At 44.4% G+C, this 26,248-nt stretch overlaps 1 protein-coding gene and 2 pseudogenes across 1 annotated transcript in view; all 3 read right to left on the bottom strand.

Annotated features, from left to right (window-relative positions):
• Positions 1–3,848: 3,848 nt before the first annotated feature.
• LOC120922044 (major histocompatibility complex class I-related gene protein-like) overlaps positions 3,849–26,248 on the bottom strand; it is a 42,269-nt gene continuing 19,869 nt past the window's right edge. Inside the window, exons 3-6 of the mRNA XM_040334583.1 lie at positions 15,966–16,256; positions 10,690–10,965; positions 6,423–6,533; positions 3,849–3,975 (exon numbers count right to left, since the gene is read on the bottom strand). Coding sequence (XP_040190517.1) covers positions 3,941–3,975; positions 6,423–6,533; positions 10,690–10,965; positions 15,966–16,256 — 713 coding nt within the window. The 3' untranslated portion in view covers positions 3,849–3,940. The remainder of the gene's footprint in view (positions 3,976–6,422; positions 6,534–10,689; positions 10,966–15,965; positions 16,257–26,248) is intronic.
• Positions 20,075–20,203, bottom strand: LOC120922046 (annotated as a pseudogene).
• LOC120922051 lies at positions 21,370–21,544 on the bottom strand (annotated as a pseudogene).

Raw genomic sequence — 26,248 nt, 5'->3', positions numbered from 1 at the left:
TTGAACAATGACTTTGGCGGGGTTATAGGGATCATCTGAAATTTGTATATAATCTTAGGCAGAAGGACCATTTTGCAGAAATTAATTTGTCCTATCCATGAGATAGATCTATTTTTTACCCTTTTTATTTCGGCTTTTATTTCATCCAATAGAGGTATATAGTTTATATCATAGATTTTTTTGGTTGTATTTGCTAGGCGGATCCCTAAGTATTTAAGTTCCCTCACCTATGGGAATTGGTAAGCTGTTCTTAGTAATCGTTCATCTGTCCTATTGATGTTTTATATTCAGTATTTCTGTTTTGGTAACGTTTAATTTAAAGTTTGAGATTTCCCCATATTGCTTACATATGTTCAATAACCTTGGGATTGATGTTTTAGGGTTTACCAGGTAAAAGAGAACGTCATCTGCGAATGCTGATCATTTGTGCTCCTCTTCTTCTATTTTGACACCTTTAATATCTGGACTTTTATGAATCCTGGCCAACAGGGGTTCAATAGATAGGACAAACGGGAGAGGGGATAATGGGCATCCCTGCCTTGTTCCATTCTTCATCGTAAAGGCTTTCGATAAATTGCTGTTTATTTTTATCCTGGCCGTTGGGGTTTGGTAGAGGGCCCTGATCCAATCCAACATCCTCTGTCCGAATCCCATTTTTTCCAAGGTTTGTAGCATGAGTCCCCAGTCTACCCTGCCGAATGCTTTTTACGCATCTATCGACAGGAGTAGACCTGGGGACCCATTCTCTTTTTTATTTTTTGGAGTATCAGAAGAGCTCTGACTCCATTGTCTCTTCCCTCTCTTCCTTGGATAAATCCCGTCTGATCTGGGTGGATCAGTTTTGCCATCTCCTGTTTTATTTCTGCCAATACCTTTGCGAATAACTTTATATCTGCATTCAACAAAGATATTGGTCTGTAACCAGAGCAACTTTTAATATCTTTGCCTTCCTTGGGAATGACTGTGATGGTTGCCTCTGATGCTTCTCTACTTAAACTATAGTCTTTTCCTAGGCCGTTAAAGTATTCGCAGAGTCTTGGGAGGAGGATCTCCTTACATTTTTTATAATACAAGGCTGTGAAGCCGTCTGGTCCCGGGCTTTTGCCCGATGCAGTGCCTATCAATGCCATTTTAATTTCTTCTTCTGTAATTGGCCTGTCCATCGTCAGCATGTCGTTTTGATTAATTTTTTGCAGTCCGGCCTCCTTTAGAAATTCTAAGATCTTATTTTTTTTTCTCCTCCTCTCTATCACTTTTAACAAGTGTTCCTGACACCAAGAGAAAAAAGGTGATGGGTGGGATCTCCAGCACCCAGCCTGGGATTGACCAGCTTGGCGCTCTTCCGATGTGATGTGTGTATGTGTGTGTGTGTGTGTGTGTGTGTGTGTGTGTGTGTGTGTGTGTGTGTGTGTGTGTGTGTGTGTGTGTGTGTGTGTGTGTGTGTGTGAGAGAGAGAATAAATTCCCTCCAATCAGCTGTCAAAATTTTCCTCACTGAGTTCTTCAGAGTGTAATTTCTCCTCCCCCTGTTTTCTGAGCATTCCAGACTTTGAGCTGACGAAGAGAAGAAGAATGCAGATAAACAGGTACAACTCATGTAGGAGGATTTGTTCAATTTGTGTGCATCACCTGAGGCCAGTCACTTCAGTATATGTAAGGGTTTACAAGCACTTTAAGTATTTGCACATTCCATCCACACTAAATGGTGCCCATGGGGGAATCTCCCAGTCAGCTTTTGTATTAAGACAGCCAGTACCTGTTTCTATCTGAATACTCATCGCTGGGCTGCAGTCACTGTTTTGCCCAATTTTCTATTTCGGTTTTGATCTTCAGATCAAAGTTTGTTGAACTGGGTTTTGCCAGCAGGGCCTCCCACCTAGAGTTTCTACCAAGTCGACAACTAACAGCTGAAATGTAATCTATATTGCCAGCTTAACGGTCAAACAGTTAACTCGGTGGGTTTAGCTCAGATTTAAAAAGAAGATAATATATAGAAATACAGAAATAAACTAAGACAACATTCCAGTGTCATTTAAAATGTATTTTAATTCAACCACCAAACTGCAAAAAACAGACATAAAAACATTAATATAATTGGTAAATAGGGAAAAGTACATACAATTATAGAGGGATAAAAGACAGGTAAATTATACATAAGGCTATATACAGTATCTCACAAAAGTGAGTACACCCCTCACATTTTTGTAAATAACCCTATATCTCATATATATATATAATCTCTTTTCATGTGGCAACACTGAAGAAATTACTTGTATAACAGTGTAAGTTTTCTGTCCCCTCAAAATAACTCAACACACATTCATGTCTAAACCGCTGGCAACAAAAGTGAGTACACTCATAAGTGAAAATGTCCAAATTGGGCTCCAATTAGCCATTTTCCGTCCCTTGTGTCATGTGACTCGTTAGTCTCAGGTGTGGATGGGGAGCAGGTGTGTTAAATTTGGTGTTATCACTCTCACTCTCTCATACTGGTCACTGGAAGTACAACATGGCACCTCATGGCAAAGAACTCTCTAAGGATCTAAACAAAAAGTATTGTTGCTCTACATAAAGATGGCATAGGCCAGTGATGGCGAACCTTGGCACCCCAGGTGTTTTGGAACTACATTTCCCATGATGCTCAATTACACTGCATGAGCATCATGGGAAATGTAGTTACAAAACATCTGGAGTGCCAAGGTTCGCCATCACTGGCCTAGGCTATAAGAAGATTGCCAAGATCCTGAAACTGAGCTGTAGCACGGTGGCCAAGACCATTCAGCGGTTTAACGGCACAGGTTCCACTCAGAACAGGCCTCACCATGGTCCACCAAAGAAGCTGAGTGCATGTGCTCAGCTTCATATCCAGAGGTTGTTTTTGGGAAATAGACGTACTGCTGCCAACATTGCTGCAGAGGTTGGGGGGGGTCAGCCTGTCAGTGCTCAGACCATACGCTGCATCAAATTAGTCTGCATGGCTGTCGTCCCAGAAGGATCCTCTTCTAAAGATGATGCACAAGAAAGCCTGCAGTTTTCTGAAGACAAGCAGACTAAGGACATGGATTACTGGAACCATGTCCTGTGGTCTGGTGAGACCAAGATAAATTTATTTGGTTCAGATGGTGTCAAGCGTGTGTGGTGAAAACCATGTGAGGAGTACAAAGACAAGTGTGTCTTGTCTACAGTCAAGCATGGTGGGGGGAGTGTCATGGTCTGGGAAACTGGGGAGCTACAGTTCATTGAGGGAACCATGAATGCCAACATGTACTGTGACATACTGAAGCAGAGCATGATACCCTCCCTACGGAGACTGGGCCGCAGGGCAGTATTCCAACATGATTATGACACCAAACACACCTCCAATACAACCACTGCCTTGATAAAGAAACTGAGGGTAAAGGTGATAGACTGGCCAAGCATGCCTCCAAACCTAAAGCCTATTGAGCATCTGTGGCAGCTGTCATTTGTGTGTGAAAATAGCCCAAGACCAATGACTCATACTTTATTGGACACCTCAGTCTGAGATTTTAGTTAGATGGAGCTAACCAAAAGGCAGGAGGTTCTAATATAGGGTTTTCTCAGATAATACATTGTGCTTTGGGAATCCTTTCTCAATTGAAATGTAATAACTTATTTGTTTCAAATAAAAAAGGGAGTACTGTGTTTATGTATACATACTGTACATAGCGGATCAAAATGATTGGTTTAGAAACTTGTAAACATTTCAATGGCCTCTGTCTTCCTATATGTATGTACCTCAGAGCTGTAGCTCAGTTGGTACTATACATCTTTGAAAGCTATACAAAAAATGTAATATGCTTGCTATTGCATAAGCAAAAGCATATGTTATAATACACACAGCATCAACAAATACAACAACACTCACACTTAACCAAAAGTAAAACAAAATGGTGGTTGAAGAGATTTGTTTAGCGCCATCATCAGTCTGGTTCGGTGATTGCCTTGTTTTTGCGGCCTATACAGAAAAAGGAAAACATAGTTATTTTTTTATTTTTTGCAATTGTTAAAGTATACCTAAAGCTGACACGTTTTTGTTCAGTTTTGGATGTAGTGTTCGATGGTTAAAACACTTGTCAGATTTTATTGTTTGTGGCCCTTCTAGGGAGATTTACACTCTTCATTTGTCCTGATGACAATGGTCACCTGGATAGAAAATCCAAAAGTTTGCAGTATTTCTCTAGCACCGATGTTCTCAAATTCTTTAGCTGGCAATTCTTTTTTTTTTTTTTTTTACATTCTGAAGGGTAAATGGTTAATAGAAAAATAAAAACTTTACAATTACTTTAAAGTTTCAAAACTGTTAAACGCTAGATTATGTTCAGACACTTGTGAGTTCTATTCCATCAGGCATGCTTCTAGCATGATATGTGTTACCATAATTCTCCATGTGCTCCAGTTTGCCAAAATATTGAGATAGACTGGCTAATTTGGGACTGAGTTTTGTGAGGAAAAAGAATTGGTCATCTAAGGCCGGGTTCACACCTATGCGAATTGAGTGCGGCTTAAACCGCATCCAATTTGCATAACATTATAAAATACATTGATTTTAATGAGGCTGGATCATAACATTATAAAATACATTGATTTTAATGAGGCTGGATCACATATGTGCGATGCATTCGCAGTTCGCATTGCCCAAAAAACGTGTGCGTTTTCTAGGCATTGCGGTGCCTAGAATTCAGGTGCGAATTCTGGTCTATTATCTTCTATGGGTACGCATCTGATTCGCAGATGTGAGTGAGAAACTTATATCGCGCTGCACATGCAAACTAAATCGCCTCTGGGCGCTCGTTTGTCCATTTCTCCTTTGAATTCAAAAGAGATGGGTTTTGATCTTTCTCCTAAAGGTCAATTGATTCTCCTCCAACCGAATGCTGGTTGGTAAAGCGTTCCATAGTCTGGGGCCCTGGAATGCAAATCTTCGTTCTCCCTTGGACTTGTATCTGGATTTTGGTATTTGGAGTAGATTTTGATTGGTGGATCGCAGAACGCGATTGGAGTTGTAAGCTTTTAGTTTTTCGCATAAATATTGGGGGGGCATTTCCTTGAACACATTTGTGTGTCAGACAGAGTGCTTTGAAAGTGATTCTGTCTTTTACTGGCAACCAATGAAGAGGTCTCAGTGAAGGAGGGATTGATTCTCAAGGTTTTTTCCCAGTTACAAGTCTAGCAGTCGTATTTTGAACGACTTGCAGACGGGTGATTTGGTACTTTGGGAGTCCGAGGTAAAGGGCATTTGCATAGTCCAGCCTGGAGTTAACAATTGTTCCCACCACGACTGCTATGTCCTCTTTAGGAATAAATGGAATAAGTCTGCGTAGTAGGCGCAGCAGATGGTGCGATCCGCTGACTACTGACCCTATTTGTGTTCATTTCTCATCAGGATTTCTCTCATTCTCCTCAATACACTTCCCCCCTCCCCTCTTCCAGGTCTACAAATTCGCAGCTAAAACGGAGATGATCTGCTGAACAGCTCTCTCATCTCTTTGCAGAGATAAGAGAGCTGGAATTCCCACACACAAGTGTGAATCCAGCCTAAGGCCCCTTTCACACTGAGGAGTTTTTCAGGCGGTACACCGCTAAAAAAAGCGCTGCTATACCGCCTGAAAAACTCCTGCACTGCAGACTCAATGTGAAAGCCCGAGGACTTTCACACTGAGGCGATGCGCTGGCGGGAGAGAAAAAAATCTCCTGTCAGCAGCATCTTTGGAGCGGTGAGAGGAGCGGTGTGTATACCGCTCCTTCCCATTTAAAACAATGGGAAACTGCGGCAATACCGCCCGCAATACGCCTCTGCAGAGGCGCATTGCGGGCGGTATTAACCCTTTATCGGTCGCTAGCGGGGGTTAATACCGCACCGCTAGTGGCCGAATCCCGCGGCAAATCCGACGGTATAGCGCCGCTATTTTTAGCGGCGCTATACCGCCACCGCGCCTCCCGCCCCAGTGTGAAAGGGGCCTAAAAGTAATCAGATGGCATTTGATAGGCAGCAAAGAGGCATTATATCACCTCCTCACTGCCTGATTTAACCCTATAATGCCACACTACCACACAGCAACCGTGTGCATTGTATGCAGTTGCAGTGTGACCCCATTGAACTCAATGGGTGAGCTTGACAAGTGGTGCCACCTGTCAGACTGTGCAACTTGAGTTAAAAATATCATGGACATAAAGCAAAGCAGTGTGGCCACAGTATGTGAACAGCCCTGGCCAGCTGCTACTATACAGTTCAGGGGGGTGGGGGTTGGCAGTAAAACGGCAGCTCAGTTGGGCCATTTTTTCCACCCATCTGAAAGAGACCAAAGTCCCAACCATACTACCCAATGTTTGCTATGTATCAACATTGCTTCAATAGTATTATACCGATAGATAATGGACTATGGGGAGATTTTCTATACCCACCTGATTTCTTTATATGTACAATGAAGACTGCCAAAAAAGGAACAGCAGCGATGGGCAAAAGAATCAAGGTAAATGTTCTTCTCTTTTCTGTATATGAAATATGTTCAGCATCTAGGCACAATGAATCGCAAATCAAATATGACATATACTGTTATAAAATAATATGCAGTATAATATTATATAATGGCCTATCACAAAAAAGTAAAAAAATATTCAAGTTCAGAATAATTTGCTCTGATTTCCAAATTCAAAACTTTAGGGCCAGTTCACACTGGAACGTGTGTTTTCCTGTGCATTCTGGTCTCCAGGCTGCCAATCATACCATAATATGAAAAAATTTACTGCAAGCACTACTTTTTCAGATCGCGCAGCACCAAATTGCCTGGTACTGTGATACCAGGCGGCTTGGTGGACGCAAATGTGCTGCATTTGCGCGATGCGTTTCGGGTGCCATTAACAATTGGCACACGTGTCACAAGGGCAGCATGTTCACATGCGGTGCAGAAAATTTGCAGAAGAAATGCGCCTTTCTTGCACCACATTCCAGTATAAATTGCCCCTTAGGGTGTTTCTAGGTACCTAATAGACCTTGGGCACACATTAAAATATTGGAATACTCCCCGAATACTCCAACCACTTGTATAATATCTAAGACTAATTTAATCTGTTTGACTGAACAAAAATGAATTGGTCTAAGAATTTTAATGTGACATTATGATGACCACGCAAATAATAGATGGACTGAAAAGTAGATACATTATACAATGTTTAAAAACTTTAACTTTTAAGGAGACCTGGGGCACTCAGTAAAAGACCAAGGGTACACACCAGGGTCTAGCAGCGTCCCTGACCAACATTATCAAATATCAGAGCAGATTCAAAGTGGTTGTAAACCTCAGTAATGAAATATGAACAAAGCCTATGCTTCTATAGTGCGTACTTGGCTCAATTAAGAGCACTAAGTGTTATTTCTGTCTGCTGCTTCATTCCTCTTCTATCAACATAAATCGCTTCTGATGTTTTCCTGACACCAAGAGACACCAGGGGAGGAAGCTCCAGAATACAGCCTGTAATTGGCAGCCTCAGCTCTGTTCCTGTAAGCTGTTTGGAAGGGGTGTGTCTTTTCCCTCCAATCAGTACTCAGAGCTCTTCTCACTCAGAGTTCTGCATGGTGTAATTTCAGCTCTCCACCACATCTCCTGAAAGCTCAGACAAGATTTATAAATTCAGGACTTTGGACTGATGTAGAAAAGAGAAGACTACTGATAAACAGATATAACTTGTATAGGAGGATTTGTTTCCTCTTCGTATCACCTGAAGCCAGTCACTCCACCGGGTATATGTAAGGGTTTACAACCACTTTAAAGTGGACATCTGTAATAATTGTAATCTCTGTAAGTGTTTATAATAGTGCACCCTTAGCTATTTGATTGTTGATTAGTTACTTGTATTCTTTCCCTGCCAGAGCTGAACTGCTAAACGTCCCAGTGATGGCGAACCTTGGCACTCCAGATGTTTTGGAACTACATTTCCCATGATGCTCAACACACTGCATGAGCATCATGGGAAATGTAGTTCCAAAACATCTTGGGTGCCAAGGTTCACCATCACAGGTCTATCGCATAAAATACATTTCTGTTTTTGGTTTAAACATGACAAAATGTGGAAAATTTTAAGGGGTATGACTTTTTCATGGCACTGTATATACAATATAGTGACATCACAATACACAGGCAATCTGGACAATACAGGGGCTACAAGTGAACAATCATATGCCATTGAAGCAATAAGCAGGTATTTGTTACACTACATGGGCAACAAACATGCACAGTTGTGATACTCAGGGCACAAATGGTCATGCGTGGATGCATGATTGTAAATGTATGAACATAGAAGCCAGGCCTGCTGTGTGTGTGTGTGTGTGTGTAAATATATATATATATATATACACACACACACTGTATTTATTGGCGTATAAAACTCACTTTTTTACCCTGAAAATGGACTGTAAACTGTGCCTGCGTGTTATACGCAGGGGGCTGTGGAAAGTTTTTTCCCTGTAATACGGTATATATACATACACATGCACGCACGCACACACAAACAAACAGAAAGACAAAATGTAAGATGTTTCATCTAGACAGTTGTGAGACTTGCAGATATGAGCATAGCTCACTCCTTCCCTAATTCTCTGAGGCAAATATAGTCATAGAAAGTATTTACTACCCACTTCCTTTACAGCTCTGGCAGACCTCACCTCAAAGGAACATACCTCCCAACTTTCCTAATTTCCACTGCAGGACATTCTTCCTTCCAGCAAACAAAGTGGTTGAATGGGGGGTGGGGGGTGCTGCCGCGGGAAGCAGATTTTTTTTTTAAATCCTGCTACGCTATTACAAGGGGGGTTTCTGCCTGCCCGCCGAACGCCTACAATTCTTTGTTTGCAGGAAAATGGCTGCTATCGCGGGAATTCGGATTCCGGTGTCGCTGCGGGAAAGTCCTGCAGAATCCATGCATGTTGGGAGGTATGAAGGAAGCGTACAATAAAAAAGTCTTCTGCTGGGTCTCTGATAAGCGACAGCATTAAAGCGGAGGTCCGGAGTACATATTTTTTTAATTAAAAGTCAGCAGCTACAAACACTGTAGCTGCTAACTTTTAATAAGGACACTTACCTGTCCTGGTTGCCTGTGATGTCGGCCACCCGAGGCCAATTCGTCCCTTGGACCGTGTCCTGGCACCACCATCCTCACTAAGGGAAACGGACAGTGGAGCCTTGCGGCTTCACTGCCCGTTTCCTACTACGCATTTGCGAGTCGCGCAACGCTCTGTGAATGGGAGGCTGACTTCTGGGATACACACAGTTCCCAGAAGTCAGTGCGCCCGATTCCCCAGAAGACAACGCGAGGAAGGAGAACAAGACCGAGGAGCACGGTGAACAAGGAAGGGGCAGATTAGGAAGATCTCCCTAGTAACAGCCATTTCTGGTAAGTATAACATTTTTATTTTTATTATTTTAGCATTTTTGGAATTTTTTTGGGGGGTAGACCTCCACTTTAAGTAATCAAAGGGATTCTACCCAAATAGCCTATCAATAATCAGGTTTACTAAAGCCAATCCTGGTACATCAAGCCAACCTCCCCAAACGCTCTCAAATTTAGCTGGCCATCCACGGTGCTGGTAAATAACCCGTTCATATCTTAAAGTAGTACCCATGTGGTCTAGCCATTCCTCAAGGGATGGAAAGGAAGTGATTTTCCAGTGGAAGAGGATAATTTTACGTGCCTGAAACAAGACCCTGCAAGCCACTATAATGTAATTGAAAACTCCCAGCAGACAGCGCCTGGGGTCGGAAGGGATGTCTGTTTGGAATACTCTGTTTTTTTTTAAAGTGTATTTTGTGCATGTACTCGAGAGAGGAGCCGGACTGCAGGAGTTGGGAGTAGGCAGGCCTCCCCCAGAGGCAATCTGCCACCTTTCTCCATGCCCCGGGTGGCAATGGCGGGTGCGTGAGGGGGTCCTCCCACATAGCCCGCCCTACCTGCTCCGCTTTGAAGCCCAACGGGGCAGAGGGACTCCCTATAAGGGAGTGAGAGGATCTAGCCCGCTCAACCAGCCCCATTAGTCCTTCGCCTCTCTTTTTAGAGACCGCGTGGTCAAAGTGCGTGCATGTTAACCCAATTTCAAGTGCGTGTAAGTGTGGAGGTTTTTGTGGAAGGGGGGGTGGGCTTACTAAGAGCAGGCTTACCTCGCATAGCACACCCATCGGGAGCCGGGCTGAGACCACCAAACTCAATTCACATGTAGCCGAGACCGGGATCCGAACCCCTAGCTGCAGAGGTGAATGGCTTATCAGCGCAGTGGAATACTCTGTTAACTGTTGCAAGAACAGATGCCCAATATCTGTGTAATTTGGGATATCTCCACAGCATATGTATGGGTTTCCCATGGTGTCTTCTAGCTTTTCTCACATTTACAGCAGACTGCCTACCCCAGCTTTGCCATTGTGCTATCAGGATTACATAAAAGATCTTCTCTGAGATAGGCAGCTTCTGTGGGAGCCCTACAACACAACACTGGACTGACATTCCAGCTCTGACAGGGGGAAAAATACAATAAAATAACAGCACACTAGCAAAACTAAGAGCCTGGAGTTTCCTTGCCTGCCTGTGTCATTCAGGTAGGTCCTCATTATTGCTGCTTCTAAACAGTATGCTCATTTTAGCTGGTGGAATAATGTGCTATTATTCATATTGCAGGCTTACTTACCCAGTTTCACGGTGAAAACATCCTCCAGACTGCTGTGCTCCACATGACAGGAGTAAGAGTCTCCCTCCCTTGTTGGCACTTTCACACTGACTCTGATCTGATAGGTGCCATCAGGATGGGGGAGAACTGGAGTCATTTCATATGAAGGAATATGGTCCTCCCCATTCCTCACCCACTTCACATCCACATGTCGTGGGTGAAACCCGTACACCAGGCAATAAAGTCTGGTCACATCATCCGACTGACGACGGCCCCACACCTTCACCTCTGGACGCACTGAAAAACAAGAATTACTTTACATTGCAATAAAAATAAGTACTTTGGGCCAGATTCACAAAAGAGATACGACGGCGTATCTCCTGATACGCCGTCGTATCTCTGTGATGCGCCCGTCGTAACTATGCGCCTGATTCATAGAATCAGGTTACGCATAGTTCTCACTAAGATCCGACAGGTGTAATTGACTTACACCGTCGGATCTTAGGCTGCAATTCTAGGCCGGCCGCTAGGTGGCGATTCCATTGCGGTCGGCGTAGAATATGCAAATGACTAGTTACAGCGATTCACGAACGTACACTTTTCCGGTCGCTCTAAATTTACGTTGTTTCTGTCGAGATACGCCGCGTAAAACTAAGGCTGCCCTCTAGGTGGTCTAGCCAATGTTAAGTATGGCCGTCGTTCCCGCGTCGAAATTTGAAAATTCACGTCGTTTGCGTAAGTCGTCCGTGAATGGCGCTGGACGCCATTTACGTTAACGTCGAAACCAATGACGTCCTTGCGACGTCATTTAGCGCAATGCACGTCGGGTAATTTTACAGACGGAGCATGCGCAGTACGTTCGGCGCGGGAACGCGCCTAATTTAAATGGTGCCCGCCCCATTTGAATTAGGCGGGCTTGTGCCGAGCGGATTTACGCTACGCCGCCGCAAGTTTACAGGTAAGTGCTTTGTGAATCAGGCACTTATGCTGTAAACTTGCGACGGTGTAACGTAAATGGGATACGTTACGCCGCCGCAGCGTAGGCAGATTCTATGTGAATCTGGCCCTTTGTGTTTAAAGCCAAAAATAAAGGCATAAATAGGAAAAGCTGTCAGAGAACAACTGCCCAGAATATAATCTGTATACATCCCTTTCATGCACTTTGTCTGTCATTATGGACTTACGCCACTGTTCTGACTAACCTGTGTACCTCAGTTTTCTGCTTGAGCTACGGAGCTCTATAAACAACAGTTTTTTTTGCAACAGGAGGTAAGGTGAAACGGGAAACTATATGGGCACTCATGCCTTTCTGTCAGATAATGCACCACTTTGCCCAGAAAATTGTTGCAATTACAAATGTTTAGGCATTTTCATGTTGATTTCTTTTGTATATATTGGTATGACACAAAAAAGTGGAGAAACAAAAAGCCAAATCTAACACATTCCACGCAAAACTCCAAAAATGGACTGGACAAAATTATTGGCACCTTCTAAAAAGTGTATGAAATAATAGCATCCCAAGTTTGGGATGCTCCTGTAATTTGTAATTATTAACAGGTGCTGACAATATAAAATATAACACCGGCAACCAGTTAAAATGGTGAAACATTTACTCAACTTTTTGTTGTGTGTCTCTGTGTGCTACACAAAGTATGGAGAAGAGAAAGAGCAGCAAATAATTGTCTGAAGATTTGGGAGCAAACATTGTGGAAAAGCATGGACGATCTCAAGGTTACAAGTCCATCTCCACAGATCTTAATATTCCTGTGTCCACTGTGCGCAACATTGTCAATAAGTTTACAGCCCATGGCACTGTAGCTAATCTCCCTGGATGTGGATGAAAGAAAAAAAATGATCAAGGAGTTTGCCAAAACTTACTTGAGGAGGGCAAAATCCTTTTGGGGGAATGTGCTGTGGACAGACGAAAAAAAATTACAGCTTTTTGGCAAAGCCCATCATTCTACTGTTTTCAGAAAAAGAAATTAGACCTTTAAAGAGAAGAATACAGTCCCTACAGTCACACATGGTGGAGGTTCACTGATGTTTTGGAGTTGCTTTGCTGCTTCAGGAACTGGATGTCTTGACCGTGTGCATGGCGTTATGAAATCTGACTACCTAAGAATTCTTGGGTGCAATGTAGGGCCTTGCTTTAGAAAGTTGGGTCTTCTTCAGCGATCAAGGGTCTTACAGCAGGACAATGACCCAAAGCACATGTCAAAAAGCACCCAAAAATGGTTCAAGTTAAAGCACTGGAGAGTACTAAACTGGCCAGCAATGAGTCCAGATCTAAATCTCATAGAGCACCTGGGTGTCGGGTCACCTGAGGCCAGGTGACAGATGCACACCGTTGGCATCAGGAGTGCTCCACTAAGATAGTGGACCCTTTGGCTGACTGCTGCGGATGGAGCTCTGGGTGGTTCAGGAAAGCAGGGCCACTGGAGCACCGAAACTGATCACACTGGGAGCTAGAGTACGAGAGTCCTCAGGGCACAGAGTCTAAAAGCCAGCAGGTTTTCACCAGGGCCTCTGATTGTGAGGAAGGCCTTTGCTGCAACTGACTCCAGGTTGCGACCCGTAAGGTCTCCCAGCTCACGTTAGGCTACTGGTGGATAGAGTGGAAGCAGCTGTCCAGGACAACAAGGGATAGTCAGGAGGATAAGCCAATGGTCGGAGTATCGAGCAGACAGGGATAAACAGGAGAACACGCCAAAGGTTGGGGTATCAAGCAGGGATGAGCCGAACACCCCCTGCAGCGGTACATGCGAACAGGCAAAAAATGTGTTCAAATACGCGAATACCGTTAAAGTCTATGGGACACGAGTGTGAAAAATAAAAAGTGCTAATTTTAAAGGCTAATATGCAAGTTATTGTCATAAAAAGTAATTGGGAGCAATGATTTCAATAATGCTTAAAGTGAAACAATAAAAGTTTCGTACCTGGGGGGTGTCTATAGTATGCCTGTAAAGTGTAGCATTTTTCCTGTGTTTAGAACAGTCCCATAGCAAAATGACATTTCTAAAGGAAAAAAAGTAATTTAAAACTGCTCGCGGCTGTAATGAATTGTCGGGTCCTGGCAATATAGATAAAACTCATTGAAAAAAACAGCATTGCCGTCCATTACCAGGCCCTTTGGGTCTGGTATGAACATTAAGGGGAACCCCCGAACCAAAAAATAAATTGCGTGGGGTCCCCAATATCATTAACCAGGCCCTTAAGGTCTGGTATGGATTTTAAGGGGAACAGTGCGCCAAAATAAAAAAAATGGCATAGGGTTTCCCCCAAAAATCCATACCAGATCCTTATCCAAGCACGCAACCTGGCAGACCACAGGAAAAGAGGGGGGACGAGAGAGTGCCCCCCTCTTGAACCGTACCAAGCCACATGCCCACAACATGGGGGGATGGGTGCTTCTGGGCAGGGGGGCAGAGCCCACCACCTCAAAGCACCTTGTCCCCATGTTGATGGGGACAAGGGCCTCATCCCCACAACCCTTGCCCGGTGGTTGTGGGGGTCTGTGGGTGGGGGGCTTATCGGAATCTGAAAGTCCCCTTTAACAAAGCAGACCCCCAGATCCCGGCCACCCCCTATGTGAATTGGTAACGGGGTACAACATTGTACCCCTACCATTTCACCAAAAAAGTTACAAAAATTGTAAAAAAAACACAGGAGACAGCCTGGGACAAGTCCTTCATTAAAAAAATGAAATTTCCAGCAATGTATATCCATCTCGAGCGCCGGTCCGAGGAAAAGAAAACGCTGCCACGATCCACCTCCATGGGAGGTTGCCGCTGAATGACGCTTTTCCCGCATGACAGCTGTTAAATTGCTGAGGGAGGGGCCATCCTGTGATGTGTACAAACAGACAAACACCCGATATTTGAGTCAAACTTATGTACCACCCGAACATTAAGCTCATCCCTAGTATCAAGCAGACAGGGATAGTCAAAGAACAAGCCAAGGTTGGTAAACAGAATCAGACGTAGAGCATACAGCAGGAACCACACAGGAAGCCTAACGCACCAATATTGAACAGCAAGGCTTTGCAGTGCACATTTTAATATAGTGTTTTCTGTTAGAGGCTGTACCCCAGCCATGCTTCAGGGAAGATTACTTAAGCACACAGGTGAATAGCGATCGGTCTTCAAGCTGAACACAACAGAGCAGACATGAACATCACTGCAGATTCATGACTTTGGGACAAGTAACCCTTCCAATCTGAGAGACCTGGAGCAGTTGGCAAAAGAAGAGCAGTCCAAAATTCCAGTGGAGAGGTGCAAGAAACTCACCGATGGTTACAGGAAGTGATTGATTTCAGTAAATTTTTGGATTTTTGCATGGAATGTGTCAGATTTGGCTTTTTGTTTCTCTGCTTTTTTTGTATCATACCAATACAAACAAAAAATAAACACAAGAATGCCTAAACATTTGTAATTGTAACATATTTCTGGGCGAAGTGGTTCATTATCTGACAGAAATGTAAGGCTGCCAATATTTTTGGCCATGACTGTATTCATCAACAAGAGGGATAAAAAAGAAAAAATATGTACGAAAAGCATTATACATTCCCTTCCAACTCACAATGGCGGTATTTATCTATAAAGAAACACAAAAAACGGCCTGGATTCACATACATTGGCGCATATTTATGCCGGCGTAGCGTATCTAATATCTGCTACACCAACCTAGCGCAGAGAGGCAAGCACCGAATTCATGAAGCACTTGCCTCCCAAACTGCGCTGGGTTCCCTCGGCGTAAGCCGTCGTAAGTGGAAGTGGGCGTGAGCCATGCTAAAGAGGCGTGACCCCATGCAAATGATGGACTGAGCGTCCTAAAGATACGAATAACGTACGGGGCATGCGCCGTCCCATGGGCGCATCCCAGTGCGCATGCTCAGAATCACGTCGGAACAACTGCCTAACATACGTTGAATCACTGCCTACGACGTTAACGTAACCTACGCCCAGCCCTATTCACATACTACGTAAACGATGTAAAATACGACGGCTGTGTTGCCTGGTCCATACCTTAACATGACTTGCGCCTCATATATGGGGAATAACTTTACGCCGGACGTACGACTTACGCAAATATTATTAATATATTATGCGCCGGGCGCAAGTACGTTCGTGAATCAATAGGAGCGCCCCTTGCGGCCAGCGTAAATATGCGCCCACGATATGCGCCCACGTCGGTCGGATGAAGCCTATTTTCAGGCGTATCTTGGTTTCAGAGTCCAGCGCATAGATACGACGGCGCATATGTGCATGTGTGCGTGTTGAGAAAGGATTTATAATTACCGTTTTTTTGAAAATCATCACTTTTCATGTCTAGATAATCCCAGATCCACTGAACACACGCCATGTCTTTATAATGGAATTGTCTTCTGACACTGTTCGGTCTTCTGTTCCATTCCTTGGCTAATGCTAAAGCCGCTGCCTCGTCCACAGACGCCATAAACTCCCTCTTCTCGTTGTCCAAAAAGATAAAATCTCTACCATGAGCACCAAACTCTTCTTCCCCACCCGTAGAGTTATCCTCATAAATCCAGCAACCAAATTTCACTTGATAGACATATAGATCTGTATAATCTGAAGAGAAAATATGAATTCATTTTTTTCATAAACAGAGAAGTATATGAGAAAAGAAGTAGAGGCGCATACAAGTAATACAGTATTTCTTAAAGACGCTATAAGAGGATCGTTGATACAAGAAGGAAAGGGGGCAAATGCCTGATTAGACATTACTGGTTTGATAGCAAGGGGACAATAGTGAAAAGGTATAATCCCTATATTATAGGGACCATAACAGAGTAGAGCTAAGGGAGCTGACATAGCCAAAAGAGAAAGTGATAGGAAATCCTTCCAAAATTAGGGAATCCCAGGGTATCACCAGGTTCACCAGAACTAGTGTCACCATTGGAAGACATTGTGCCATCTTGCCTTTTTTGGGTTGTTACCATTGTGCTGGTGTCAGCCCAAAATCTGTTAATTTCTTTTATTTCACTCTCGGTCATAATGGTAAACATGACAAATAGAGAGAGTGACAGTCCCTAACGGGGGCACAGACAGCAAAAATAAACCTTACAAGAGTTCTAATCCCTTTCCACTCTATCCAACTTAATAAAAAATAAAAAAAAGTGTTTCTGTTAGTTATACTTTAAGGAAGGAATACACATGAAAATATTTGCTTTGCCCTGGAGTTCAGTTTTAAATAGCATGCTTGGGGGGAGGCCTTAACCCGGGGGTCAGCAACCCATCGATCGTGATCTACCCATATATTGCAGGCAGGTGACAGGTAGATTGCATCCCTTGGTTGCCGACCCTGAAACCTGGAGAGGAAGGGCAACGGAGAGGCATTTAGTGGAACCAATGCACTGTATTTTCCTCCCTGCAGCAACTGGATGCCGAAAATGCCTTCTTCTCCTCCTCTCCATCCGCTGGTATTGAGCTCTTGCAGAAAGCAAAATACAGCCCACTGGTTCTACTAAACAGTGCCCCTCCTCTCCAGGTTCTTCCTTGTGCTGCCTGGCCCCCGTGTGCTCCCTTGTCCCCCCACCACCACAGCACTACTGGGTTTCCCTCCTCACCTCTCTTATTAGCTGCTGAGGGGGATGTTTAAGAAGGGCAGGGAAGGGGCCAGTAAATGTGTCATTTACTGTCCCCTTTCTTTTCTGAATGAACACAGTCAGTGAAAACTACTGATCACGGACTGTGTTCAATCACAGCTGAAGCGTAGTAAATTGTGGGGTTGATCTACTAAAACCGAGAGTGCGAAATCTGCACAGAAACTAATCAGTTTCCATTTTCTTTTGTCAAAACCTAAATTGAACAAGCTGAAGTTAAAAGCTGATTGGCTACCATGCACAGCTACACCAGAGTTTGCACTCTCCAGTTTAAGTAAAGCACCCATCTGTTTACTATGATTCATTTATTCATTCACTGTCCAGTGCAGCTGAGGCTGCAGAGAAAGGGAGTGGGGAATGTTTCCTCAGTCCCTTTCTCTGTCTCAAAAGTGAGACATTAGGGATATGTTTAGACCCCTGATGTTAAGCCAACCCCCCCCCCCCCCCAACACACCCACACACAATGGGGCTCCTAAAAATTATAAAAAAAATAAAATTGTAAACAATAATGAAAGATGAAATAATACAAATAAAAACACTACTGACACCATCCACTGCCCTACAGACACAATCCACTGCTCCACTGACACCGCCCACTGTTCTACTGATACTGTCCACTGTTTTACTGACAGACACTGTTCAGTTTTAAGGTCGGCTACATTTTTATTTTTGCAGTGAAATTAGTTTTATTATTAAAAAAAATATTATTATTATTTAAAAAATATAAAAGTGAAGGAACACTAGTGTCATTTAAATGTTACAAAGAATATAACAGAATATGTAAAAAGGAAATCAAGGATGCAAAAACTCAAAACGAAGACAGATTGCAAAAGATAGTAGGACAAACCCCAAAAAATTCTTCAAATATATATAATATTAAAAAGGTCAGGTCTGAGCATGTAGGCCCTTTACAAAATAATCCAGAGTGGGTGACTGGGGACAAAGAGAAGGCTAATTTATTAAATGCTTTTTTCAGCTCTGTGTATACAATGGAGCATGGGGGAGTTCATGTCTATAATGGGAGTGGTAGTCCCAAAATGATCCACAATGGCTCAAAAGTGATATGGTCCAGAAATATTTAGACAGAATAAAGGTGGATAAAGCACCTGGACCCAATGACATCCACGCACCGATCCTAAAATAATTGAGCTCTGTAATTTCAAAGCAATTGTATCTAATTTTTAGGACTCATTAATGACGGGAATAGTACCACTGGATTGGCACAGGGCTAATGTGGTGCCTATATTTAAAAAGGGAACAAAGTCTTTACCAAGTAACTATAGCTGGGAAGATACTGGAGAGATTAATAAAAGTCCACATAGATGAGTTCTTGCTGGAAAAAAACTATTTAAGCAACAGACAGCATGGATTCATGAAAGACAGAAGTTATCAGACAAACCTGATTTCTTTTTATGAAGAGGAAAGTAAAACCTTGGACAGAGGCGTGGCTGTGGACGTGAAATACTTGGATTTTTTAAAATCGTTCCATACAGTTCCCCACACACGGCTCATGTGTAAGGTAAAGTCTACAGGATTGGAAATATCAGTTTGTAAAAGACAGAATTCAGAGAGTAGTGGTTAATGATTCATACTCTGAATGGTCCAAGGTTATCAGTGGTGTACCCCAAGGTTCAGTGCTGGGACCCTTACTTTTTAATATCTTTATAAATGATATTGGGTCTGAGATCAAAAGTAACATTTCTGTCTTTGCAGATGACACCAAGCTATGCAGTGGAATAACGTCCTTACAGGATGTCGCCAATTTACAAGCCGACCTCAATGCTCTGTCTAATTTTTTTTAATTTTTTTTTTGAAAACCCTGTGGTGTGCAAAACACAACCCAAAAACTTCACCCGGTGCAGGAAAAAATGTGCACACACATAAAGAGTGAAACACAAAAATCTGCGACGGGTGCATCGTCAAGTGGTCCTCCGAAAAGGACCCAGCTCTGATCCCCCGGGGCGTTAGGCTCCTGGCAGGGAAAAGAGTAATCTGTGGCCCATACAGCCGAAGCCATATGGACCCACCTTGGCCCAAGCAGCCGAAGCTTCAAGGACCCAACATCCTTGGAGGGACTGCTGAAACAGAACCCTCCTCGGTGAGGCTCCCCCGAAGGGAGACCCCATAAGAGCCGGCGAACTAAGCCAGAAGGCCATGTCCACCGACTTTCAGAGCAGGCCCGAGGACCAGCACCAAACAAAAAAAGACAAAAATGTGACAAACACGGGGGAAAATAAAAAAAGAAAGTGGGGGAGAAGGAAGGTGGGAGAGGTAAATAGAAAGTGACCAACGTGCAATATGTTGGCCGACCCCTCCGGCCAGGAAACAAAAATTCCTCTGGTCCTAGAGGCAGGTGCTAAAAAGTGTGTGTGGAGATCAGTGACCTAAGGTGCCACATGATGAGTGCCCCTTTCAAACACTCGTGCAATGTATGGCACCCCTGGACTGCCACTCCAGGGGCACTATCTCCACAGGCTTTTCAACGGTCCCTGACCCCCGGTCCGGGCCGGCAGCGCCCTTCCCAGCCAGGAAGGTAGGAGAAGAGGTCGGGGAGAGCCCACCTAAGCAGGCTACTACCCACAACCTCCAACTCTCCCACCTAATTACATTCGGGAAATACTACCCGCCCCTCCCGGTAAAAGGAGGAGCAAGGGTTCTCTCCCGAACAACTGACTGGGGCAGACACCACCAAATACAGGCCAAAGGCCAGGGACCCGGCCCTTCAGCTTCGACCTCATGCCTCTCTGTCCCGATCAGAAGGCTTTCACCTCCACACCAACAGGCTTAGCGTCCGCCAACTGCCATCCCGTTCCCTCTGCCCAGGTACTGGGGACAGTCAGCTTAGCACCACCTATTGGCAACTGATAAGAACAGATACTACACTTGATCTTAGCCAGAAGGCCGAGATGCTCTGTCTAATTTTTTTTTTTTTTTTAAAAGCCTATGGCGTGTGATCACACCCAAAAACTCCACCCGGTGCAGAAAAAATGTGCACACACATAAAGAGTGTTCACAAAAACGTGCAGACAGGTGCAACGTCAAGTGGTCCTCCTGTAAAGAGGGACCCAAACCCTGATCCCCTGGGGCGTTAGGCTCCAGACGGGGACTGAGAGGTACTGTGGTCCGAGCAACCAAAGCCGACACGGACCCAACTTCCTCGGAGGGACTGCCGAAACAGAACCCTCCCAGTACTAGGTGGATCTCCCCCGAAGGGAGACCCCATGAGAGCAAGTGAACTAAGCCAGAAGGCCATGTCCACCTACTCCCAAGACGTTCAGGGCTGGCCCGAGGACCGGCACCCTAATAATCTCACAGTGAACAAAATGTGCACAAACAAAAATAAGACAAAAACGTGACAAACATAGGCTTAAATTAAATAAAGTGGTGGAAAGGGATAGTGAAGAGGAGAGTGAAAGAAGTGGTCATTGTGTTCAACAATGACCAGGCCCTCCGGCCAGGAATAAAAAAAAAATCCTCCGGTCCTAGCCAAAAGGCCCGGCCCAGGAGTCAGGTGCTAAAAAAAAGCCTGTATCTGGTGCAGTGACCGTGGTATCTTAAATCAATGTGTCCCTCACACACAGTGATCTTCAGATACCCCTGGACTGCCACTCCAGGGGCACATGCACCATAGGCTTTTCCTTCCAAATCTACCCCCCGACCAGCCAGTGCAGCCCTCCACCCCTTTTAGCTAGAGAGCCCTTCAAGGTTTTCTTGGGGAGAACTGCCGCTCCAGTTAGCAGCCTCCGCCAATACTAGCCCCTCCAGACCTTCCGTCAACCCGGCAGATTTGCATGGCCTTACCCCGTGTCTACTCTCAGGGCAGTACCAGCTCCTCCTACCGGATCGCTGACAGAGATAGCACTTACACCAGCCAGCCAGAAGGCCAGACTAGAACTCGGCAAAAAGACCAAGACCAAGCGCAGCACCCATCCTCACCAGGAGCACCCTTCCAGATGGCTCAGACTCAACCATGGGCCGGCCCCCAGTATTCTGTCGGGCAGCACAGCATAGTCCCTGCTGAAACCATCCTTCCAGGTGCAATGACGTCATTGGATTGCATCCACCCTCCCCATGTAGGAGGTGCTTCAGCGCTCCGCTGACAACTGATAAGAACAGATACCACACCTAGTCCTAGCCAAAAGGCCGAGAAGCGAAAGGGAAGACACCACGATCAGCACGGCCAGAGTGCAATGGCCGAGCCTCGCCCTGGGAGAACCACCTTCATGATCATGGTGTCTCCCCTGCCAGGTGTCACGATTTTTTAACGAATAATTGCGCAACAATTTTTCAAACTTGTTTTTTTGGAAATAAACTGTTTCATTCATTAAAAAAAACCACTAAAGTTAGCGCGATTTTTTTGGTATCCTAAGCGAAGCTTTACATTTTTTTTAGGTTACATGTTAAGAGTTACAGAGGAGGTCTAGTAATACTCTAACGATCGTTGAGTATGTAACCTGTGTGTATCTGGCTCTGATACTACCCAGTGCCTACCCAGGGACTGACTGGTATCTCTCCCCAGCCTGTCCCCACACACCCTCTCACCTGCTGACCGGTGGATGGGGGAATCACTCCTACAGTGTTATTGTGTTCTGCCAGTGCGTACAATGATCAGTGTTGCTAACTATAGCTGCCAGCACTGATTGTTTTGGGAAAAACCTAACAGGCTGGTTGTACTCAAGTTGATTAATAGATTGACTTGTGTAAAACCAGCTAGCCCATACATAGATAGACTATGGCTGGTCTCTGCATAATTGGCGTAATTTCAATCCATGTATGACCCGCTTAACCACTACACAGTCCCTAAACATCCTTCCACTCCTGTGCCCACTGTCATACTCTCCACACTTCTCTCCTATACATAGTGCCCACTATCATACCCTACACACTCCTCTCCTATACAGAGCGCCCACTGCCATACCCTTCACACTCCTCTCCTTTACATAGTGCCTGCTGTCATACACTTCTCTTCTGTACATAGTGCCAACTGTTGCACCCTACACACTCCTCTCCTGTACATACTGCTCACTGTCATACCCTTCACACTCCTCTCCTATACATAGTGCCCACTGTCATACCCTCCACACTCCTCTCCTGTACATACTATTCACTGTCATACCCTCCACCCTCCTCTCCTATACATAGTGCCCACTATCATACCGTCCACATTCCTCTCCTGTACATACTGCCCACTGTCATACCCTCCACACTCCTCTCCTGTACATACTGCCCCATCATACCCTCCACACTTCTCTCTGTTACATACTACACTCTGTCATACCCCCTCACTCCTCCTGTACACACTGTCCACTGTCATACCCTTCACACTCCTCTCCTGTACATAGTGCCTGCTGTCATACACTTCTCTCCTGTACATACTGCCCACTGTCGTACTCTCCACACTTCTCTTCTGTACATACTGCCCACTGTTATACCCTTCACATTCCTCTCCTGTACATAGTGCCTTTTGCCATACCCTTTGCACTCCTCTCCTGTACATAATGCCCACTGTTAGACCCTCCACATTCCTCTCCCTCACCTGCACATACTTCCCACTTATATACCGTCCATACTCCTCCCCTATGTCGCTTACCCACAAAAACAGTTACAATTATACTGAATATCCTCAATGTTACCAGCTCTAGAATGGACACACTTTTGATAGTTCAACTAAAGGAAATCTCAGTTCTCATATTTGTACTGCCTCATTATTAGTACTCATTTAATTTTGTGATTACTACTGTGATGTATAGAGGAACATCGGGGATCTCAGCTACTCTAAATATAGCACTTGTATAAAAAAGTGTCCCTGAAATTTTTTTTTAAATGTTGGCAACTATGAACTTAGGCACTGCCCAAGGGCCACCGCCCACCGGGTCAGTAGGGGGCCCCATGAGAGGCTCCTGGGATCCTGTGATATTAAAGCGGTAGTAAACTTTCCTGACATTACTACTTTTTAGAGGCCCTGGGGTAGGTTATGCCACAACGTACAAGTATACACAGCATATTAGCACATTAGGGTACACTTAAATTTTCAGACTGAGTCCTCCAGTGCTGCGCTGTGATGAATCCGGTGGGGCCCGGGCGCTTCCATCTTCACCCGGTCTTCCTTCTGGGTTCTGTGCCTTTGGTCACTTGCCTTGGCTGGGCTGCGTTGATGTCATTCCCACGCATTTATTTATTATTTATAAAAGGCTCCACCAAAATCCTCAGCACCAGGCCCATGATGTTCTTATTCTGGCCCTGGTATTGAGAGAGGTATGGACTCCAGAGAGAGAGAGATATAATTTTGCCCCTGTACAAATCATTAGTAAGACCTAATCTGGAATATGCAGTTCAGTTTTGGGCTCCAGTTCTCAAAAAGGATATTAAAAAAGAGGGGAGATTTTGGGACTTTAGATGAGATGCGTTTTTAAGCTGGTTGCACGCATTTGCAAGTACATGATTAAGCTTAATCATGTACTTGCAAATGCGTGCAACCAATCCTCTGCTTTTAACATATACAGTTAGGCGGCGGCCCCTTTCAGACGGACGGATAGAATTGTGCTTTTAGCTGCGGATTTTCTATTTTTCTACCGCAGCTAAAAGCACACAATGTTTGCCTATGGCCCCATTCACACACAGCGTTTGCGTGCGATTACGTTACATGCGGTTTCGTGCGAATAGAAAAAATAGAATTGAATGCGTCCAGGTGCGATGTAGCGCAGCTATATGCACATAACCGCAGGCAATCGCAGTCTTTTTTGTCACCTGCGGATATCAGCGTTTAAAAAAAAAAAAAAAAAAACAGGAAGCACATCATCATTCATTAGCATACCTGGGACATGACACAGGAAGTACTAGGGATAGAGGAAAGAGGAGAAGACAGCATGGCGGCCAGAGACATCTCCCACGAGGCCATTATAGCCCTGGTGCATGCCCGACCGGAGTTATGGGACCCAGAATGCCCTGGATATGCCGACAGAGTGTTGAAGAGGTCAAAGTGGGAGGAAGTGTACAAATTTGTCACACCGAACTGGGACGAAATGTCTGCAACTGATCAAGATAACCGAGGTGAGTGCAAAGTTTCTGGTGTTTATGTATGTTCATGTATCAGGGTACACATGCATCATAGCTCTTTCATTACAACCAGACTAATGAAGATTTACCCCCCCTAATGACAAGGCGATTTTTTTGCAATACAGCGCTGCGTCAATGACAATGCTGCAACCAAACCAAATTGTTGTTCCTTTTTTTCACACAAAGGTCGGGCATTAGTACTTTCTGGACAATTTAAAAAAACAAAAAAAGGAGGGGCAGCTAAATTTTAGCAGACAGATTGGACACTTTTGTCACTTGCAGTGAAAGGGGTCAAATGGTTTGTGTATTCTCTAGTTTCTTGGGTGGGGGTGAGAGCAAATCTCTCTCAATGTACGGCTTATATGCGTTTATTTTTTCAAAATATATTATTAAATTATACAATGAAATATATATTGCAGGGAAGGAGGTTTATACAAGGTGGAGATCCCTACGCGACCGCTACAAGAAAGAAGTAAACAAAGAGAAGTCTGCGGAGCGAAGCGGAGCACCCTCAACTCGCCGTAGGCCCAACCCCCATGCAGAGGCATTGTCTTTCTTGAGGCGCACCACCGAGATGCGTGCGTAAGTAACATATATGTTATTTAACTAATGTTTTGTGGGCAGTATAGCTGCACTGTCCCATTCATTTGAACGGGCTTGAAAGTTGAAGGAGCGGTATACACACCGCTCCCTCACCACTCCAAAAATGCTGCTTCCAGGATTTCTGTTTGCACCTTACCGCTCCAGTGTGAAAGGTGTAGACCCATTTTTTTTTTCCTCCTAGCTCCGGATAGAGGGCTATTCTGTTGTGTACACATGACACTATTCATGATAACTGTTTTTAAAAACGTGTAATGTTTTTACCTAGAACTGTCTCAAGTGTTCCTGCAAGAGCCATCGCAAGGCGTGCAAGTTCATCACCAGAAAATAATACTGAGACCAGCCAGGAAACCATTCCAGAGACAGTTTCATCTCAAGAGTATCAAGAACCTCCAGAACCGCAGGTATGTAATTTGGTCACGATCTCCATCTTTTTTGGTCGTACTTCTGGCTTTGTACAGTGACAGGTTTTTGGGACTACAAGTGCCTGTGTCTGATCGATTCAAAACGGGTGCTGCAAGCTGTGACACAAGCACTGGCACATATATTTAAGCAAGCATCAAGTGTGACCTCTGTTCACCAAGTGTGACCTCAACATCAGAAGCGTAATCTATGCATTCTATTTCCAGGGAAATCTTGACAAGAGAGCACGATATACTTCCGCCACTCGTCGACCACGCCAACAAGAGACACCTTTTGAGGATTATTTTAATCGTATTATTGCAGAAATGAGAAAACAATCACAAAATGATGCCAAAAAATCTCAGATCCCGATGTCATTTTTTTGAGAATGTTACTATGTGTACTCAGGGAGATTCCGCCAGAGAAACGCACTGATGTTAGGGGTGATATACATGCCTATTTAACGTATATAGTGTCCGCATGCAAAGAGCAACGCCCATATCCTAAATTTCAACCATGGGCTCTGGGTTTTAATTCACCTAGTGGCTCTTTGAGTCAGCCAATGCCCAGTCCTGAATGCCGTGACACCACACCAGTCATGAACTCATATGCAGGGCCGCCACCAACATATACACCCTTCCCATCTTATCCTGGTTTTCAGAGAATGCATGGGCAGCCCCACCCAGTCAGTTCACCCTCATCTACACAATCCGTACCACATATAGATGTTGGCAGTGAACCAAACCCTTCTACCTTGCGTTCCTCTTACCCAGTGTATCAGAACTTGTAGTTTTTTCTACTTTTATTACTGTTTTATTTATTTTTTTCGTTTTTGCTCATGCAATGTTTTATTGATACCTTTGCACAAAGTAATGTTTAGCGGATGTTCACCCTAAAAAC

The sequence above is a fragment of the Rana temporaria genome, unplaced genomic scaffold (genome assembly GCF_905171775.1).
Source record: "Rana temporaria unplaced genomic scaffold, aRanTem1.1, whole genome shotgun sequence".
NCBI classification, from domain to species: domain Eukaryota; kingdom Metazoa; phylum Chordata; class Amphibia; order Anura; family Ranidae; genus Rana; species Rana temporaria.
The sequence above is the reverse complement of the archived record's forward strand: the minus strand, read 5'-3'. Positions and strand labels throughout refer to the sequence as shown.